Consider the following 21,136-nt stretch of genomic DNA (forward strand, 5'->3'; position numbering starts at 1 on the left):
AAAACAAACAGATTCATCCTGGAGAGGGTTAAACCAAGCTACTCCTTGGAGGCAAGGATTCTGGGGCTTCATCTGACATACTTTGGGCATGTTGCCAGGATGGACGGGTCCTTGGAGAGGGACATCATGCTTGGGGAGGGTGGAGGGTTGGTGCAAGAGGGGAAGACCCTCTATGAGATGGATTGATTCAGTGACTGGGGTTGGCACAGGATAGAGCAGGGTTTAGGGCTGTTGTACATAGTGTTGCTATGAGTTGCAAACGACTCAACGTCAACAACATGTCATTTTTACATACAACCTTTTTAATTTGCAAATCTCATTATTTCTATGTGTCATATACAAGTAAAACAGACTAGGGAATAGTTGGATCATGATTTGAGATCTCAGTGACAATTATTAAAATACTAAGTTGTGTAACCTCCATATCTGTGTTGGGGAAAAAAGATATTTCCTATTTTGCTTCTCTGTTGTGTGCCTTTATGTTAGTGTTTGTGACAATATAATAAAAACATGGTTCTTGCCTGTAAGAAGCTTAGATTCTTTTTTTTTTTTTTTAGAAGCTTAGATTCTTACTAGGAATATCTGTCTAGCACACATCTTGTAATTTACAAAATCTGTGTTTTTTAAACTAAAATTAATGTCATTTTTTGTCAAGAGTTCCAAAACACTCATACACTTATGGAATGAAGATAGTATTAAAGATCACTTGGTTAACCCCAGATACCATAATGGTTTCCCATTTTGGACAGTGTTTGATGGAGGGAGCCTAATTGTAAAACAAATTTGGAAGCAGGAGTGGCATCTACTTCCTAAACCACATACATGCCTCTGGAAACTCTATGAACCTGGAGAAATGACGATAGTTATGGAAAGGCATTAGATAGGTCTTTTGTTCATCGAATTGCTATGAGTCATGCTCGACTCAATGGCAATAAACAATGGAATAAAAAGATAAAAAGAGTAGACCAAAATGGTGTTAGAACTGAAACAAGAAAAAGTGGTTCTCTGTGTCACTTATACACAAAAATTCATTCCAAGTGAAATGGGAATGAAATGTGAAAAGCAAAACTAAAGACTTTCAAAATATGAAAAGACTTTTTCTCAGCATAGGAATAAGCAAAGATTTCTAGGAATAGGAAAAGACTTTTAAAACCAGATGCATATAAAAGCTAATTATAGAGGGTAGGATTAATGCCTAAAACTACATGCTAAAAATCTGGTTTAAATAATGGGGGAGGGGGACACACACCCCAAACTAATCTAAGGTATTTGCAACATGTATTTTTAATAGAATTTTTATTGTGATTTTAACAAAAATTTACAGAAAAACTTGGATTTCCGTTCATTCATTGTAACATGTATGAAAAACAATTTTGTGTTCTTTTGCAAGGCCAAATGTGCATGTGTTACAAATCAGCAATTTTTCTGCTGATAACCTAGAAAAATCCTCAAGTATATGCATGTTGCAAGGAGAGGCAGGTCTTTGGAGAGGGACATCATGCTGGGTAGAGTAGAGGGACAGTGCAGGAGGGGAAGACCCTCTAGGAGGTGGATTGATTCAGTGACTGGGGTAATCAGGATGGGTGTGTCAAAGGCAATGAGAATGGCACAGGATAGAGCAGGGTTTAGGGCTGTTGTACTTAGGGTCGCTATGAGTCGCAAACGACTTGACGGCATATAGCAACAAAACAACATATGCATCAGGGTGGTATATATCCAAGAATTCTCAGAGCTTATTTAGAATAGTAAAATAAGCCCCAAAACATCAGATAATCACATTTCAGTGGATATGCTGCCGTATTACATCATTGAAATGATTATGATTTTTTGGTTGCTGAGGATATTCAGAACATTATTTCAAACTGGTATACGCCAGGGCAATCTGAGAAAGGAGTTCAGGTGGCACCTACATTAACAGATAGGTTTACAGTGGGACACACATGTAGAACCACCCGTTTTATATTTTTTTTTCTCTTCAGTGTCTGTGCAGTAAAAAACAGATGTTCGTTAGCTTGAGCTCTCCTCTTTTTTGACCACAGTAGCTTCAGTCGGAGCTGTTTCTTATAAACATTCTGGCTTCCTCTCATCACTGTCATTGTCATCCTCTTCCTTCTGGGGATAGAGGTCTGGGTATTCCTGCATGCATTCCTGCATGGCCCGGAACTGGTCTACCAGTTGACCCCTTGACATTCTCTGTGCTGTAGTGGAAGCAGGAGAAGGCTGACTTGAATGGCTCCCCAGTTGCCATTCCTCCAATGCATGGGCAGCTCCATCATTCCATGCACCTTGCATGGCTCATTGATTGAGGTTATTAGCCACCAGCTCCACATTGCTTGGAGTTTCATGGTCCTCTTTGGTCACAAATACGATTTACCCTGTTCTTTCTTGCCACCAGAAGGTCATGGTGACATCCAGCACTTAGACTCAGCAATGGAAGCAGTGCCTCCATGCTGACTCATTATACCATTTTAATAAACTAAAAACCAAGTCGCTAAGATATTCCTATTATATTGTGATGCATTGTCAAATCGGAACCATCCCATTCCTCCAGTGGATTTCAGAGGCAGTGAATAGCACATACTGCCCATCTTTTTTCTCACAGAGTAGCTGCTGGTGTGTTCAAACTACATGCCTTTGGATTGATATGCAGTATAACTCCTTAGCACTGAGCCACCAGAGCTCCCTAATATGGGATGGTCCCATGGAGCTATGAACCCTGATCACTTACTCAGAGCCCAGAATGGTAACCATTACATCCTGGAACCACCTTAAGTATATATTATTTCTTGAAAATGTGCAATGAAATTATTATTTTAATAAGCAGGAGAATGAAAATGAGAAATCCATCTTTCCCCTGGAAGTCGGAATCAAGGAGAATGAAAAATTCTGTTCTTCATTTTATCCCTTTTGATCAAGATTGTTCTTTGGAATCTTTGATCAAAATTTTAAGTAATAGTAGTTGCGCACCATCCAGCTCTTCTAGTTTTCTGGCAAAGAAGTCATTGTTAGTGGAAGCAGTTAGCCCACATCTCATATCCTCCTCTTCTCTTTCCTGTGTTGTTCCAAGTGAATAAACACTTTAAAACATTTCCTATGATCAACAGTTGTATTTATCCCACCAGATGCTCTGCTGGAGAAAAAGGAGCAATCTCCACCTGTGCCAGTTGGATTCGATTCAGTGGTACACAACAAGAAAAGGGGGGGAGTCATATTTAAGATGAAGATCATTTTAGGAGCAGAGGGAAAAACAAAGTTTCATCCTCTGTTACTTTGTGAAGGATGACAGTTGGTAAAAATATGGTAAAAATAAGGAATCCTACCTTGGTCATTAGAAATGCTGAGCAAACCACAATGAGAAACCACTTCACTTCCTACCTACTAGAATGGCTGTAATAAACCCAGAAAATAGTGTTGGCAAAGATGTGAGAAAATTGGAATCCTATCCATTGATAATGGGAATGCAAAGTAGTATAGCTTCTGTGAAAATCCATTTGGTATTTCCTTAAAAAGTGGAGTTACTATCCAAGTCATTGCTCTTGGAGTCAGAACTTACTCATAGCTGACCCTCCAACTAGTTTTCAGAGACTAAATTTTATGGTAGGAAATGATCCATCTTTCTTCCAGAGTGACTTGTGGAGTTGAGCTACTAGAGAGGCTTGGCCTTTAGGCTAGCAGCTCAACTCTTTGTGGACTTTGCCTCTAGAACTCCTCTTGTTGTTGTTGTGTACCATCGAGTCAGAAACAACTGATAGTTAGCCCTCTGGGTTTCCAGAGATTGGAGATTGCTTGGGAGGAGATTGCCCATCGTTCTTCTGTGGAACAGGACCTTACCAACTAAGCCACCAGAGCACCCTAGAATTACTAAATGAATCAGCAGTCTCAATCCTAGCTTATATGGGGGAAAAGAAGAATGAAGGCAGGAATGCCAATAGAAATCTGAATATAGATAAAATGTCTGTGGATGATAGTGTGTAAACCATTATGACTGTAAACTTTCAGTGGAATAAATAAATGAAAAAAATTAAGTAAAAACTGTGAATGAGGAGTGGAAAAGTGTGTACAACAGTGGTCATTGTAAAAGAAAGAAAAAAAAAAACCACAAAAAAAACCTCTTCATTGCAAAACTATTCACATCCTCCAAGAGGTGCAAACAACCCAAATGTTCTGTCAGTAATGAATGGATAAACAAAATGTGGTATGTGTACACACAACAGAGTATTATTCAGCCGTAAAGGTCTGTTTGTGCTACCACATGATTGAAACGTGAAAACATTGTGCTGAGTGAAATAAGTCACAGAAAGACAAATCATGTATGACTCCACTTAAATGAAATAGGTAAGTGTAGACCACAGCTTTTATAGTGGTTATCAGAAATAGGCAGAAATCATTGTTAAGGGGGCACTGAGATTCTGTTAATGGTAATAAAATAATTTAAATAAGGATAGTGACAATGATTGCACTCCATAACAGTAACACTAAATTGTGTATGTGAAAATTGTTAAAGGGGCAGCTATTTTGTTATATGTATCTTTACTGCAGTTATGTATTGAAACGTGATACAAAATTAATCACCCTTGAAAACATGCTTTGTGAGAAAAGCCACATACAAAAATCAGACGTTTTATGATTCCATGTCTTTGAAATGTCAAAAATAAGCAAATCCGGAAACAGTATACTAGTGCTTGTCACAGCTACTGTGAGGAAAAGAGACTGAAAAATCCAGGAAATGACTGTTAGTGAATACAGGGTTTCTTTTTAGAATGATGGTTGCAGAACTTTATGAATATACAGAATGCCACAGAATTAACTCATTAAATGGGTAAATTGTATGACTTGTTTTATATCTCAAAAAGTGGCTTTTGTTGTTACTCTTTGGGTTTTGGGATTTTTTTAAATAAACATCAAGATTAAAAATTTTAGAACATTTTTACTAATTTTTTATGTTCTTCAGAACCTACTATTCTACTCTCTACTTTGAAGTTACACTTATGGTCTGACTGCATATTTATTTGCATAGAAGAGAAATATCTTAATATCAAATAAGCCTTATATTAATTCTGAGCTCTGGCTTCTGGGAATGTAATGTTACCAGTTCCTTGCTATCCTATTAATTATGATTTTCAACTTGTTAGATTTAGCACTTCACTTTCTTTGTCTTAAAGTGACGTGTTGGGAAAATGATTTGGTGATCTACTTCTGAAAGATCCTAGTCTTTGAAAACCCTGTGTTAACACTGACATGCGGGGTTATCATGAATCGGAATGAACTCAGAAGCAGCTGCTGTTTCATACTTTTCTTTTAAGTAAACTTAAAAAGTTGTAGGAGAAACTAAAACCTTTGGATTTCTAAAAACAAACAGAACCTCTTGTGAGATAACTACTGAATCTCCTTATTTTATAACTGGAGATACCTCATAGTTCTTTTAAAAGCAAACCTAAGAAGACAGAAAATAGGTTGGACAAATTTTTCTAGAGACTTTTTAAAGCTCTAGAGTTCTGACCATCTCTTTCACTCTCTGGAAAGAAAACTTTGCAAGACTTTTTAAATTATTAATTATTTTTTGCAGGATGTTTTTAATGATTAGAATTCCTTTGAGGAAAGATAATAAACAATCACAACTCTTTATAGGCAATTGTAAATTGAGTTCTGACTGGGTGTTTTATATTGTAAAATTTTGTAGGTGTAATAATGATATGATTTGGGGGAGGGAGGGGGTTGCTTGTTACAGACATTATCTTTTAGAGCTACATATTGAAATGTTTATAAATGAATTAATGATTTGAAACTTATTTCAGATTAATAGTAGAATAAGGTTGTGAGTAAGAGGGTAAGTTGAGCCATAAATTGGTAATTTTTGCATCTGGGTAATGGGTACAGGGATATTCACCATAGTATTCTGTTTTTATGTGATTGACCTTCTGTGTAACAAAATGTTAAAAAAAATTTTTAGAAAAATAAACTTCATAAATTGCCTGCATAAGTATGTAGATCTTGTTGGAATGTTTTGTTTTTCTGCCAGACAACCTCTATAATGACTAGTCTCCTGGTCCAGTAACGGAGGGTCTAACTTTGTTAGATTTCGTTTCCGAGAGTGTGGGATGACCCACTGTTGGTTCATTGGCAACCATCTAATTCCTCACTTTTTAGTCTAGTTTTGTGACTAACTCCACTGTGACTCCATTTGTCAAGTGGAACCTTCAGGGGCTCTCAACCCATTTGGTGATTTGGGATAAAAAGTTGAAGTATATAGGTTATCTAACATTTTCTCTCTGGTTTTGAGAAGAGTTTATAAATCAAGAAACTTAATACTGATGATTTTTAAAAAATAAGATGTTTAAAAGTGGACCGAATGAGATGACTAAAAATATTTCTGGAATTACTTTTTACTCTCAAATGAGTCTTTAAATTATTTCCATAATAACCTTTTGGATTAATATTTACTTATTAATGAATTACTGTCTTCTGTATTACTACCTTCCCTTGATATGGGCTCGGTTTTGACCAGTTCTCATTATCAGTCCTGGTGACAAAGACAAGTAAAAGAAAAGGTCTCTGAATTGCTATACATATAAAAAGGCAATGTTGGTTGGAAAACTTGTTGCATTTCTCAGATTTTACTTCACTGGGAAGAGATGTCCTTCATTAGATTCTCTGTGCTTGTTAAATTAATGTTGGTCAATGAATATTCCTTCTCTTAAAAAAGTTAAGATAGATTAGTTAACAACAAATGATAGTCTGACAAAATAGATTTTACCAAGTTAAAATGGAAAACAAGCTTGGATATTGTGTAGAACTGCTGATTTGGTATTGGGGAATCATTTGTGGTCAATGAAATCATTCGGGTTAAGGCAGTAGCCACGAAGGAATTTTAGTAAGTTTTTCATTCATATTTAAGACAAACTCATATGAGAGATTAATGAACCTTCCCTTCCTACCTGATTATATGTTAGTAGTTATGGAGGAAACTTAAATTTTGACAGTTGTTGTTGTTATGTGCCGTCGAGTCGTTTCTGACTCATAGCGACCCTATGCACAACAGCCCTAAACCCTGCTCTATCCTGCGCCAACCGCACCGCCTCTGACACACCCATCCCAATTACCCCAGTCACCGAATCAATCCATCTCATAGAGGGTCTTCCCCTCCTGAACTGTCCCTCCACCCTCCCAAGCATGATGTCCCTCTCCAAGGACCCGTCCTTCCTGGCAACATGTCCAAAGTATGTCAGACGAAGCCCCAGAATCCTTGCCTCCAAGGAATAGCTTGGTTTAATCCTCTCCAAGATGAATCTGTTTGTTTTCCTGGCAGTCCATGGTACATTCAGTACTCTTCTCCAGCACCACAGCTCAAAAGCATCCACTCTCCTTCTGTCCTCCCTAGTCATTGTCCAACTCTCTGATGCATAACAAGCAATTGCAAATACCATGACCTGTATCAGGCGCACTTAGTCTCCAGAGAGACACTGTTGCTCCTGAGTACCTTTGAGAGGTCCCTAACAGTAGACTTGATGATAAACCTGAGATGAGTGATGGTCTTAGATATTTTTATATATGTGGCACTAGTTCTTTTTTAAGGCCGTGATGTTCTCTTACTTTCCTTTTTCTTTTCTTCTTTTCCTCCCTTAGCTGGTAATCCTTTGGTCCAACAAGGTGGACAGCCACTCATCTTGACCCAGAATCCAACCCCAGGTCTGAGCACAATGGTTACTCAACCGGTATTGAGGCCTGTCCAGGTCATGCAGAATGCCAATCATGTGACTAGTTCCTCTGTGGCCTCACAACCAATATTCATCACTACACAGGTGAGTTAAAACTTTTAGGGGGATTTCTAGGTTTGGCAGAGGAGGAAATAATTAGGAATCTTTGAAAACTATCATTTAGGAAGGGTGATTGGCATTTTAGAACATGGTCCTAAATGCTGTCTCTTGACTTCTGTTTCTCGTTTGCTGTGTTTTTTATTTGTTGTTTGTAGAAAGTGTGACTGGGCAATTTCCTCTTCATTTTCTTTAAAAGCACTGTTCATTGATCGATTGAGTTCTGACATAGGTTAGTGGGAAAAGTTGAATTAGGAAATCTTGACACATCTCTCAAGGCTTCGTACCCTTTGCTTGAGCTGTTTTTCTCAATACAAGCTGAGTTTAGTTGACTTTGAGAGCTAGATATGAAATTGGTGACATTGTGTACGTCCTTGGAAGAGAACAGTGTTTCTTTGATATGGTAATTTGAGGTAAAATGTCTATGCTTCTTGTAAAAAATAAATCATCTTTGTAGCCTGTGGCTTCATGAGCTACAATATTGTAAATTTGAAAGAAGATTGTGTCTTTTGAAGTAGAGTTTAGACACTATAAAATATTGTTTATGTATTGAATCACTTAAATGGTCAGATGTGGGGTTCCCCCCCTTGCACGCACACACGTGTGTGTGTGTGAGAGAGATCAAAACGAATCTGACTGGTACAGGAGGAGATTGTCCCTTCTTCTCCAGCAGAACATCTGGTGGATTTGAACCGCTCACCTCTGGGATTGCAGTGCAGGTTCTTGCTACTACGTCTCCTCTGCTTTAAAAAAGTGAAAGCAGATGGTTTTATTGAAAGGTTGTTATGTCCATACATATGTTATATACCATCATGTTGGAGCTGGCTTGTAGCTCACCCTCCATATAGTTTGTAGAAGCAGTAAGTCACATGGAGGAGATTGCCCATCGTTCTCCTGCAGAGCAGTTAGTTAATCTGAACTGCTTACTTTTAAGTTGGCACAATTCCTTACCACTAATCCTTGTAGAATTCTTATTGAAGGTAGATTCACTAACTGGGAAACACTAGCACCCAGGCAGTGTTTTATAGTACTTCATATGGCACAAAGAATGAAGTTTTTATTGGGTAGTGTCAACAAAGAACCATGTGCTTACAGGAACAAGGGTTTGTGGTAAAAGGTTACAAGGTAGTTACTAAACTACCTTGTTTTTAACACAACCATTTCTGTTTTCTATCCCACCTGGAACATGTCTCCTTGGATCAGTAGGTTTTTAGAATGCACAAACACATGCCATATATCTTTAAACAAATAATTCCTCACACAAGCTAAAATAGTGACTCTTGCTATTTTTGGATTACAAGCAGTTAAACTTTTACAAGAAATTAAATTGTTTCTTCAGAGCAGCAGAAACAGATTTTAGACCAATCTGCAGCTTGATTCAAAATTAATTTTAATTTCTCTTTAAGGCAGCCATTGTAGTCTCCATTTTGGAGTTTCCTAAAACACTCTTCTTTTGACCACGCCACCTATGAGCTTGCATATCACCTATGAAAGAGTTTAGATAAAAATTTTGTGTTTTGGGGTTTATTGCTCTCTGAACTCTTAAGACCCCTGTATCTCAGATCTATTATTATTGATGTATGGGTATCATCTTGTGTTAGTGTTACTTGGCTGTAGACTTGTCTCATCCTCAGTATGAATTGGTTCTCATTGGAGATGTTGCAAACAGGGCCACACAAGAGGAACAGTTTGACATTTCAAAATGTTTCATCCCTGGGATGTCAGATCTACCCGGAAGTCTTAAGAGGGAGAAAGATGCAGTGGCTCCTTAAATATATAGCTTTGAAAATCCAGTGGAAGGTCACTGTGAACCAACTACTGACCACACAAGTGGTTGTTACTGTTGTGTGCCATCCAATTGGAATGACCCATAGCTGACCTTCCAGCAGATTTTCTGAGGCAAAGAGGAGATTGCCTATCCTCCTGAGGAGCAGCTGTGGATTTGAACCACATGTCTTTGAAATTGCAACACAGCTTAACTATCTAGGTCACCACAGCTCTTTAACCAAAAGATTAGTAGTTGTAATTCACCAGCTGCTCTATAGGAGAAAGATGGATAGTCTCTTCACTTAAAGATTTAAAGCTTTGAACCTTGTAGTTACTGTGAATTGTAATTGACTCAACAGTAGGTTTTTAGAATGACAGCTCTAGCTACTTAAAAAGAAAAAAATAACGTAGGGCTCAGAGTATGCAGGGCCCAGAGTGCATGCTCTACGCCCTCCCTGCGGGAGAGGGGCACGCCTGTGAGTGTGTCTCAGAATCCACTAGCAGCTCCTCTGGAGAAGGATGAGCAGCCTCTTCCCACACAGATTATAGCCTGAGAAGCCTGAGGAAGGGGTCTTTACGCATCAGCATCTACTCAGTGACAATGAGGAATTGAAAGCCCAGAGTGGTGTTAATAACTTGCTTACAGTCAAATGACCAGGCTTGTCCGTGGAAGAACCAGGAGTTAAACCTGGATGGACTGATGCCTAAGCTTCAGCCGCATTCCTGAGACACATTGATGAAGGTCGGAATAAAGAGATTTGGCCTCATTGGGCACCTGGTCACCAGGCTGCTTTTAACTGACAAAGTGGAGTTGTTGCCATTAGTGACCCTTTTGTTGACCTCACCTACATGGTCTGTGTGTTCCAATATGATTCCACCCACGGCAAGTTCAATGGCACTGTGAAGGCTGAGAATGAGAAGCTGGTCATCAGTGGGAAAGCCGTCACTGTCTTCCAGGAGCGAGATCCCGCCCATATCAAGTGGGGTGATGCTACTGCTGAATATGTTGTGGAGTCCACTAATGTCTTTACAACCTTTGAGGAGGCTGTGGTTCACTTGAAGGGTAGTGCCGAACAGATAAATCATCTCTGTTCCTTCTTCCAATGCCCCCACGTTTGTGATGGACAAGAATCATAAGATGTATGACAACTCTCTCAAGATTGTCAGCAGTGCCTCCAACAGCACCAACTACTTGGCCCCTTGGCCAAGGTCGTCCATGCCATCACTGCCACTCAGAAGACTGTGGATGCCCCTCTGGACAGCAGTGGCTTGATGGTTGTGGAGCTGCCTAGAACATCATCCTTTATCTATTGACGCTGCCAGGGCCACGGGCTGAGTCATCCCTGAACTGAATAGAGAACTTACTGGCATGGATATCCATGTCCCCAACCCAACATGTGGGTCATGGATCTGACCTGCTGTCTACAGAAAGTTGCCAAATATGGTGATATCAAGAAAGTAGTAAAGCAGGCATCAGGAGGGCTCTTAAAGAGCATCCTGGCATACACTGAAGACCAAGTTGTCTCCTGTGACTTTTAACAGTAACACCCACTCTTTCACCTTTTTTTTTTTACTTTATTATTTTTTGCACGTGTACCGTCAAATCAGATCTGACTGGTACAGGAGGAGATTGCCCCTCCTTTTCCAGCAGAGCATCTGGTGGATTTGAACTGCATTCCTCTGGGATTGTAGTGCAGCTTTTTGCCACTAGGCCACCAGAGCTCCCTACTCTTTCACCTTTTATGCTGGGGCTGGCATTGTCCTTAATGACCACTTTATCGAACTGATTTCCAGGTATGACATTGAATTTGGCTACAGCAACAGGGTGGTCAACCTAATAGTTCATAAGACCTTCAAAGAATAAAAGCCCCCTTTGACCATTAGCCCCAGCAATAGCACTAGAAGAGAAAGAGACTGTTGACTGCTGGGAAATCCTTACCCCAACTCAATCCCCCACACATTGACACAGTTTCTGTCCAGTCCCCCTGAGAATGGGGAAAGGGGCTTAGAGAGCCCCATCTTGTCATGTCCCATCAATTAAATACACTGTACTCAAAAAAAAACTTGAAGGAAATTTTTTTTAAAAAGCCATTTTAGTGTAATAACTGAAACCTAGACATTTTAGGCACCTTGTTGCAGTGAAGTGGGCTGAGAAGCCAGATTCAAATGAAGTCTGTATGATCTTGAAATGATTGTTAGAAAATGTATGTGTTTGATATTGGTGGGAAAGTGGCATGCATAAACTGTTGAAGAGGAATGTACTTGGTATTTAATCATTGCTGTGGAAAATGTAACAATCATCAAAGCATACTTTAAGTGCAACCTAAATAAAACGTAGAGAGCTCTGGTGGCTTATTGGTAAGGAATTGTGCTTCCAACACAAGGATGCAGTTCCAAAATGGCCTGTCTCCTCCCATCTGATTTATTGTCTCTGAAAATCTGCTGGAGAATCAGATAAAAGGTAATGATAAAATGTAAGCTTTTTTTAAAAGAAAAAAAGGATAGTAGACAGCATCTACCATGTTGCTATGTGTCTTCATGTGGGAACCAACTCAGCTGACCCTCCAGCAAGTTTGTTATTGTTCTTGTTAAGTCCTGTGCATTAACTATGACCCTTAGCAACACTGTCAACAGTGGATTTGAACCCTGCCCTGTCCTACGCCATCCTCGCTCTCTCAGATACTCAAGTCCACTATTCAGATCATGGTGTCAGCCATCTTGTTGATTACCTTCCCCTCCTTCACAGATCCTCCACCTTTCCAAGCATGATGTCCTTTTCCAAGGACTGACCCTTCCTAAGAACATGCCCAAAATATTAAAGATGATGAAGTTTCACTATCCTTGCCTCTGAGGAGCACTCTGCACCTTGTCCAAGATGTATTTGTCTGTCCTTTTTGCAGTCTAAGGGATGTTCTTCTGTAATACCACAACTCAAAATTGTTGATTCTTCTTCTGTCATCCTTATTCATTGTCCAACTTTTAGCTGCATAGCAAGAAGTTGAAAATACTATGGTTTAGATCAGGTGCACCTTGGTATTAGTCTTCATCATGACATAGCTCTTCAGCTCTTTGGAGAGGTGCCTGAAAGACTTTCCAGTGCAGTATATTGATTTTCTGGCTGCCGGTGTCAATGATGTTGATTATGAATCCAAGTAAGTAAAAATCATTGACAATTTCTATCTTTTCTCCATATGTCATGGTGACGAAGTGGTGAGGATTTTTGTTTTCTTGATGTTGAGATGTAACTCATATTGAAGGTGTAGCCTTTGATTTTCTTCATCAAGTGTTTCAAGTTCTTTTCATTGTCTGGGAGCAAAGTTGTGTCATCTGTATAAAGCAGATTCTTTGAAGTTTTTAGAGACTGTAAATCCTATGAGAAGAATTTTTTAAATTGCCTATCATACTCCCTTGACACAGCTGGTAAATTCAAACCACTTACCTGCCTTTGGGTTGATAGTACAATTCTTTACACACTAGGCCACCATTATAGCAATTACAAAGAATAGACAAACTAGTAGAGAAGAACATAGACCATAGGTAGCTAAAAATATCAAAGAAGTGTTGTCATTGTGGGGAGGGGCCTTGTGTTGTATTTTAATAATGTCTTGCTCTGTTTCTTCAGACAAATGGAATTGGCAGTAGTGTAAACTTCTCCATGGTGAGTTAGGAAGAGATCAAAGGCAATTCTGTAATCTAAAACCATTTTAGCAAGTGGTTATATAAACTTACTTTCAGCTGCTGTTTCACCAGCAGCATTATCAGTAGTTTGGACCGTAGTGGCAGATTTTTTTCCCCCCTGATTGTAATATACCATGGTGTTGAGTGCCATCTACTTGATTATGGCTCTTAGCAATAGAATCAGCAACAGAGCAAAGTCTTGTCCTGTCCTGTGCCGCCTTCATTATCTCCTCCATGCTCAGACCCCTCATTGTAGATAGTTGTAGCTTTAGGGGTCTTCCTTACTTTGACTGACCGTCTTTGCCTTTCCCAGCATAATGCCTTTTTGTGAGGACTAGCCTCTTCCACCCCAGTGTGCCCAAAGTATATGAGACTTTGTTTCACCATCCTTGCCTCTAAGGAGCACCGTGAACTTCTTCCAAGACTGATTTGTTTACTCTTGGCAATTCATTCCATAAGTGGAAACAAATGCTTGAAGAATGATCAGTTCTCCCAAACCTACCAGCAATGGATTTTTCTGAGAAGACAAGTGTTCTTTTCTGTAGCGATATTACAAAACACTATTCCACAGTAAGGGAGCTCTGATGGCCTCATGGCAAGAAGCTGTGCTGCAATCCCAAAGGTTCAAGGCCACCAGCTGCTCTGTGGGAGAAAGATGGGCAGTCTCCTCCTGTGCAGTGAACTGCCTCTGAAAACCTACCAGAGGGTCAGCTCTGAGTCAGTTTTGACTCTTAATGGTACACAGCAATAGCAGCATTCCACAGTAAGCTGTGAGTGCAATATGTGCACATATTCCAGATGTCTAAGTATGGCAGGACAGGTGTATAGAGTGAGTCACTGAATTTTTCTCTTTAGTGAGCTCTGTACAAAAGTGGACAGTCAGTGCTTCTGTACTTTTTGAATTGAGGTTTGCTTATAGCAATAATTAGGTTTTCATCTGTACTAAAGCTTACTCTCCATTTTTGTACCTTGCCCCTCAGGATACAAAGGTTTTTCTAAATTTCCTCATCTGAATAATTTAGAAATCCTATGTCCAGAGAGGACTAGATCAAGAACTCCAGTCTTCAATATGGATTACATCTCAAGATCTCAAGAAAATAAAGACTTTCAGGACCAGGAGACAACATCATTACTATAGGTGGAAAAAAAGATTGAAATTTTCAATGATTTCATCTTGTTTGTACCCACAATAAACACCCCTGGTACCAGCAGTTATGAATTTGGGAGATGTAAATTGGGAGTTAGCAAAAGGTATTCTGGTGGCCTAGAGGCAAGAAGCTTCGCAGCAGTCCTGAAGACATGCAGTTCGAGGCCACCGGTTGCTGAGCAGGAAGATGGGCAGTCTCCTGTGGATTTACTGCATCTGAAAACCCTCTAGAAGGCTGGCTATGGGTTGGTTCTGACTCTACAGTATACACAGCAACAACAACATGTTGTTATTACGTGCCTTCAGGTCACAGGCGACTCATAGCAACCCTATGAACAAAGTCCTGGACACTTCCTGTATAACTTTTGTCATTTCTCCAGGTTCATAGGGTTTCCTGAGGCAAGGTATTGTGGAAGTGGATTCCACTCCTGCTCCCAAGCTTGTTTTAATCAGGAAGCTTCACCAAACACTGTCCACCTCTGTGTACAGCAAGTGGACATACCAGGGTTACACAACCTAGAAGAATGTTTCACCGAAAACAATTAAAGGCAGGCCTGAGGGCTGCGGAGTAGAGTCACCCATCTTTGGCTTGGGAGCATGGATTTCCGTCCGCTAGGCCGACTGCTCACTCTCTTTCTCTATGCTGTAACAACAACATAGCATTGGGAAAGTCTGCTGGCAGGGATTTCTTCAAAGTCCTGAAGAGCAGTGATTTCAGTATAAAGACCAAGATGTAGCTGGTTAAAGCCATAGTCTTTCCATTTACCTGCTTTGCATCTGAGAGCTGGACAGTAAATAAAGATGACAGAAGAAAAATTAATGCTTTTGAGTTGTGACGTTGAAAAAGAGTGCTGAATAGCCCATGGACTGCCAAAAGAGTAGACCTGTATCTTGGAGAAAGTGCACCCAGAATATTTCCTGAAGGCAAAGATAGTGAAGTTTTATCTCACATATTTTGGAGAAGAGAGGCTATTCCTTGAAAAGAAACATCATGATTGAAAACGTGGAGGGTTCTCAGAAGAGGTTAAGACCCTCAAAAAGATGGATTAATACAGTGTCTGTGGCAGTGGACTCATGTATCAAGGGTGGCACAAGATAGGACAGAGTTAAGGTCTGTTGCTCTTAGAACCACTATGAGTTGTGCTCATCTTGACAGCACTTAACAATAACAGTCTCTAAAGAGAGAATCATTAAATGAAATAGAGGGTTTTTTTTTAAGATGTAGGTCATGTTACAGTTTTTTCTGTGTGTTAGTTTGTTTCCATGTTAAAGATTATTTTGCTTTTTGATGCAGGGATTTCCTGTAAGGAATGTCCGGCCTGTACAAAATGCAATGAATCAGGTTGGAATTGTGCTGAATGTACAGCAAGGCCAAACAGTTAGACCAATTACTCTAGTCCCAGGTAAGGAGAAATGTCTATCCATTTAGAATGAAATGACGTCCAGAAGATTTGCTTTTCTTATTGCAAAATACATTAGGTCAGTGTGTTTTTGTATGTTTAAAGAAAATCACAAAGTAGAAAAATCTCACTGATTTAACCCCAAATTTTAAAGTCTTTGTAATTTTTGGCTAGAATTTTTACTTATTATTCTTTTTGGCTTGTCATCACTCTTCCTGAAAAAGCAAATCAAAGTCTAGCAGTTTTGCTATATCTGGTGTTTCTTTCATCTATTTGTTTTCTTGAAGAAATCTTACTGCATCCCCTAAAGGTTCTATTCCTTCTAATTTTACTCAGTTATGAATTATTTTGTTTTAATTTTACCACATAGGAGTTTTTTAAAAAATGGCTTAGCTTTTATAGTTAGAATATTTCTGATGACAGAATAGTATATTTAAAATAGAAATACACTTAAAAAGGTAACTTTAAAACACTATGCCATCTCAGTTTTTTGTGTCTGAGAATTTATTACCCCAGAACAGGTAATAGTTCAACCCCAAAAACACAATAGAATAGAGTTCATAAGGGTTTTACTTGTGTTCTCAGAGGTTTTTCCCTTTTTTTTTTGTGTTTTGTTTTGGGTTTTTTTTTTAGAGGGTGAAACCAAATTTTTCCTTGGAGGCTAAGATTTTGTTTTACCTCCCTTCCCCACCACCCCACCCCACCCCCAAACTTTTTTGGCCTTCAGTCTTGTCAGTTTATCTCTTTGGTTACTCTTTGTTTTAGAATCTTTAATTTCTTAGAAAAAACAAAAAATATTGTCTTTAGAATCTGTGCTATTCTTAATAACTTGTGGTGATCACTTGTTTGGCAAAGATATCTTTTCCTCTTCCAATACTTCCAGTAAAATCAAGAAGAATATTTTATAGCTGAACTCATTACCTAAGATTGGTTACTTTTCTTTGTCTCCCTTTTGAAGCCCCAGGTACCCAGTTTGTTAAGCCAACAGTTGGAGTCCCACAAGTGTTCTCTCAGATGACCCCAGTGAGGCCAGGTTCCACAATGCCTGTGCGACCTACCACCAACACCTTTACTACTGTCATCCCAGCCACACTCACCATTCGAAGCACCGTCCCACAATCCCAGTCCCAGCAGACCAAGTCCACTCCCAGCACTTCCACCACTCCTACTGCCACACAGCCGACCTCACTGGGACAACTAGCTGTTCAGCCTCCAGGCCAGTCTAACCAAACCCCAAATCCCAAGTTAGGTGAGGTTTGGGGAGAGGAAGTGGCAGAGCTTGGATGGGTGGTGGGTGGAGAACAGATGATTATCACTTGGCCAATGTAGCTCCCTCCTTCCCTTCTCCACCTGCAGTGAGCATTGCCAGCTTTGTCACTGTCAAGCGACCTGGAGTTACAGGTGAAAATAGCAATGAAGTAGCCAAATTGGTGAATACCCTTAATACCATCCCTTCACTGGGCCAAAGTTCTGGGCCAGTGGTGGTATCTAACAACACCCCAGCTCATGGCTCTCAAAGAACCAGTGGACCTGAGTCTTCAATAAAAGGTAACTAGGAGACCTGAGGAAGCAGACATTTAAAGATATGAATAAGATATTTGTTGTCTCAGAACTGTACTATGAAGTACAGAAATAGACTATAATTGTTATGTTTTCAGAAGATTTTGTTGTAATAAAGAGAATATTCACTATTAAAAGATTATGTCTCACCTCATAAGGAATTCTGTGTGTAGATTAATGAAATGAGTTGATCAGAATTGTGTGTGATAGTCAAGGATGGCTTCATAAAGGAGGTGGTTTTTTGAGTAAGATTTTAAAGTTGAGATTTGATAGAAAAGATTTCAGGTAGAGAATATTAGATATGAGTCTTCAGTGACCTAAAGCAGGGATTGACAGACTTCTTCTATAAAATAATATATTTCAGGTCTTGTGTACTATATGAGCTCACTTGTAACTTTGTCTACTCAGCATGAAAAAAGTATAGACATAAATAAGTGTGTGGCTTTCTTCCACTGAAGCTTTGCTTACAAGCACCAAAATTTTTAACAACTTTTTTACAATTCTCATGTATCACTTTATAAACTTTATTCTTATTTTATTGTAGTTACTTAAAAATGTAAGAAACACTCTTCGTTTGTAGGCCATACAGAAACATATGACTAGCTGGATTTGTCCCGTAGGGATTTAACCATCCCTAGCCTATAGTTGAAATTGATAGGAATGTGCCTTAAATATAATGACTTCTAATGGCTGCTTATCTTCTTGATGTGTTTTTTTGGAAATACTGATCTTTTCTTTAGAATATCAGTATCCTTTTCCAGTATTATTAATTTATGAATGCCTCTCACTTCTTCCAGTGACCTCTCCCATTCCAGTGTTTGATCTCCAGGATGGTGGACGGAAAGCCTGTCCACGGTGTAACGCTCAATTCCGTATTACTGAAGCTTTGAGAGGTCATATGTGCGTAAGTGATAATCACCTGTGCTCAGGATCCAGCTTAAGTGCCTCACTATATACCTCATTTAGAATGGGAAGCTTGTGAGGCAGGGCCTCTAAAAGTATTTGGAAGCTTTTTTTAAAGGATTTTCTCTGTTTTGACCTGATAGAGAATGATAAAATTGGTAATGTAATGGGACAGATTTAAAAGACCCTAAAATAAATTAAAATCTGTGTGGCCTTACTTCCTGTGGTAGATTTTGAAATGACAGAGTAGGAGTTAGGTATGTAAAATAATAAGTTAATCAGATTGACTAATTTTCTGTCTATCCTGTCACTGGATAGATCAGGAACTGCTACCCAGTTCTCATGTCCTGGCTTTTAGAATTTTGTATATTAGTACAGACTGACTGCACATCCTTCATGCCAGAAGTTCAGAGCCAAGTTATGTTAGTGAGCAGGTAAAGGATTCTAAGACAGATAGAAGTATAAAGTGTTTGCTAGAAAAGGAGAGAAACCTGAATACTTTGTAAGCTAGAAAAGGATTAAAACCTGAATACAGTGTAGGACACTGAAGGATGAAAATAGGGTAAGAATATTTAAAACCAAACTGTTGCCTAATGATTTTAGTGAAATTGGGAAGTTAACCGAACCTAGCTCCCAGGATAACCAAAATGATCAAATGTCCTCTTTCCTTATAGTACTGTTGCCCAGAAATGGTTGAATACTTGAAGAAAGGGAAGTCTCTGGATTCAGAACCCAGTGTCCCATCAGCAGCAAAGCCCCCATCCCCTGAGAAAATAGCTCCTGTTGCTTCCACGCCCTCATCTACACCTATTCCTGCTCTGTCACCACCTACCAAAGTACCAGAGCCAAATGAAAATGTGGGTGATGCTGTCCAGACCAAGCTCATTATGCTAGTAGATGACTTCTACTATGGACGGGATGGTGGCAAAGTAGCACAACTCACAAATTTCCCTAAGGTCGCCACATCTTTCCGATGCCCACATTGTACCAAAAGGCTAAAAAATAATATTCGGTAAGTGTTAAAGAGCCTTAAGGGCTATTAACTTGGACAAGAGAAGGCAGAACTTTCTTAAATATTTTAGTCTTTCTCTTTGGAGAATGTTCTTAATTCTTGTCCAATTCTAGTGGAAAACAACAAAATAAAAAACCACAAAGACTAAAACCAAACCCACTGCCATTGAGTTGGTTCCTCCATTGGATTTCCAAGGCTGTACATTTTTACAGGAGGAGACTGCCCATCTTTCTCCCACGGAGCAGTTGGTGGATTCAAACCTTCAGACTTGTAGTTGGTGTCATAACATGTAACAGACTATGCCATTAGAACTTCTTAATCTTAGTGAAGATATCATTAAGTCAGTAACTAGTACTATAGAAAAGGAGATATTATAATACACAAAAGATAATTTTGGGGTGAGGCACCCTGATACTACAAGTGGTTAACCTATAGTAACTCAAAAGTTGGTTCAGACCTAAGCAGTATCTTTGAGGAAAATTTGGCCTTCTGCTTCTGTAAAGATTACAGCCTAGAATACCCTATGAAACGGTTATACTGTCTCATTTCGGGTCACTGTGAGTCAAATCCAGACTCTCTGATACCCATCAGCAACAACTTCAGGTTGAGGGAAGGAGATCCATCTCCTGCCACAGAACTCTCTTAGTTTCAGTAAATTGATTCTTTCTGGGCTCAGAAAAGTACTGTCCCAAGCCAATGAAATGACTAGGGGTGGGAGAGGGGCAGATATTAAGTGTTCTTTGAATCTACTATTGTGTTTAACAAAGTTTTAATGTGTTTTCTCTTACTTTCCTTTTGTGCTGCACTACAGATTTATGAACCATATGAAACACCATGTAGAACTTGATCAGCAGAATGGTGAGGTTGATGGTCATACTATCTGCCAACACTGTTACCGTCAGTTTTCCACACCATTCCAGCTCCAGTGCCACTTGGAAAATGTTCACAGTCCCTATGAATCAACTAGTAAGTTTGAAAACTTAAACTCTAAGGGTATGTCTTGCTTTTCACTCATTGAATAGTCTTAGTATGTGCCCGGAGCCTGTTGCATTTATTTCTATGTGAGTTACATTGTGATGATGATGTTGTTTACCATCGAGTTGGAACAGACCCATAGCTGACCCTCTAGCAGGTTTTCAGAGGTAGTTAATTGCACAGGAGGACATTGCTCATTTTCTTCCCACAGATGCCTTTCATACTTATAACCAATTCTGTATTTTATTGATCCTGTTTTATTCTATTTATGCATAAACTAACATGAATTATTAGAGACTTTGATTTAGGCTGCTGCATAGAAATAAGTATAATTTATTTATCACCTAGATCCTTTTGGAGAAAGAGCAAGTATCCATATTTGGACTTACACTTCAGTTAGTACTTGGGCTCTCTATAGACAGCTCTGGTGATATAGTCCATAGGCAGTTAGTTAGACTGATAGGCTGAAAGTGGCCAGTTCAGATCTATCAGCAGCTCCACAGGAAAAAGATGGTCAGTCTCCTCATGCCATTTATGGCCTCTGAACACCCACTGGAAGGTCAGTTATGAGTTGGCTCCAACTGCATAGCAATGAGGAATTCTTTTAGAGTTTGTATAGGATAAAAGACAAAGTACTCTTATAAAGTGGTTGCCACTAATAAAATACTTACTGCTTATTTAATTTCATTTTAATGAAATACCAAGTGAATTGGAGTGCTGTCTATATTGTACATCTTAGCGATGAGAGAACCCAGGCTCAGAGAAATGAAGCCATTTGTTTAAGAGTAAGCAGCTCTTGTAAGATAACAAACATGAGAGTTTTAACTCGGTCTTCTAGACTATCTTGTAATTTCTTTAAAAGTACACAGGGTTTTGTTTTGGG

The 21,136-nt window shown here is 39.2% G+C and overlaps 1 protein-coding gene and 1 pseudogene across 5 annotated transcripts in view; one reads left to right on the forward strand and one right to left on the reverse strand.

Moving 5' to 3' along the window:
- Positions 1–21,136, forward strand: part of POGZ (pogo transposable element with ZNF domain) — a 97,157-nt gene that overhangs the window by 56,365 nt on the left and 19,656 nt on the right. For 2 of the 5 annotated variants that reach the window (XM_006900097.1, XM_006900095.1), the window contains exons 3-9: positions 7,624–7,799; positions 15,698–15,806; positions 16,762–17,052; positions 17,160–17,351; positions 18,161–18,267; positions 18,941–19,278; positions 20,090–20,244. In XM_006900097.1, the coding sequence (XP_006900159.1) occupies positions 7,624–7,799; positions 15,698–15,806; positions 16,762–17,052; positions 17,160–17,351; positions 18,161–18,267; positions 18,941–19,278; positions 20,090–20,244 (1,368 nt within the window). Of the gene's footprint in view, positions 1–7,623; positions 7,800–15,697; positions 15,807–16,761; positions 17,053–17,132; positions 17,352–18,160; positions 18,268–18,940; positions 19,279–20,089; positions 20,245–21,136 lie in introns of all 5 variants that reach the window. The other 3 variants (XM_006900096.1, XM_006900094.1, XM_006900098.1) reach the window with 2 other exon arrangements.
- On the reverse strand, positions 2,008–2,403 carry LOC102851096 (annotated as a pseudogene).

Source organism: Elephantulus edwardii, unplaced genomic scaffold (assembly GCF_000299155.1).
Source record: "Elephantulus edwardii isolate Elephantulus edwardi_28Jun2011 unplaced genomic scaffold, EleEdw1.0 scaffold00273, whole genome shotgun sequence".
Lineage (NCBI taxonomy): Eukaryota > Metazoa > Chordata > Mammalia > Macroscelidea > Macroscelididae > Elephantulus > Elephantulus edwardii.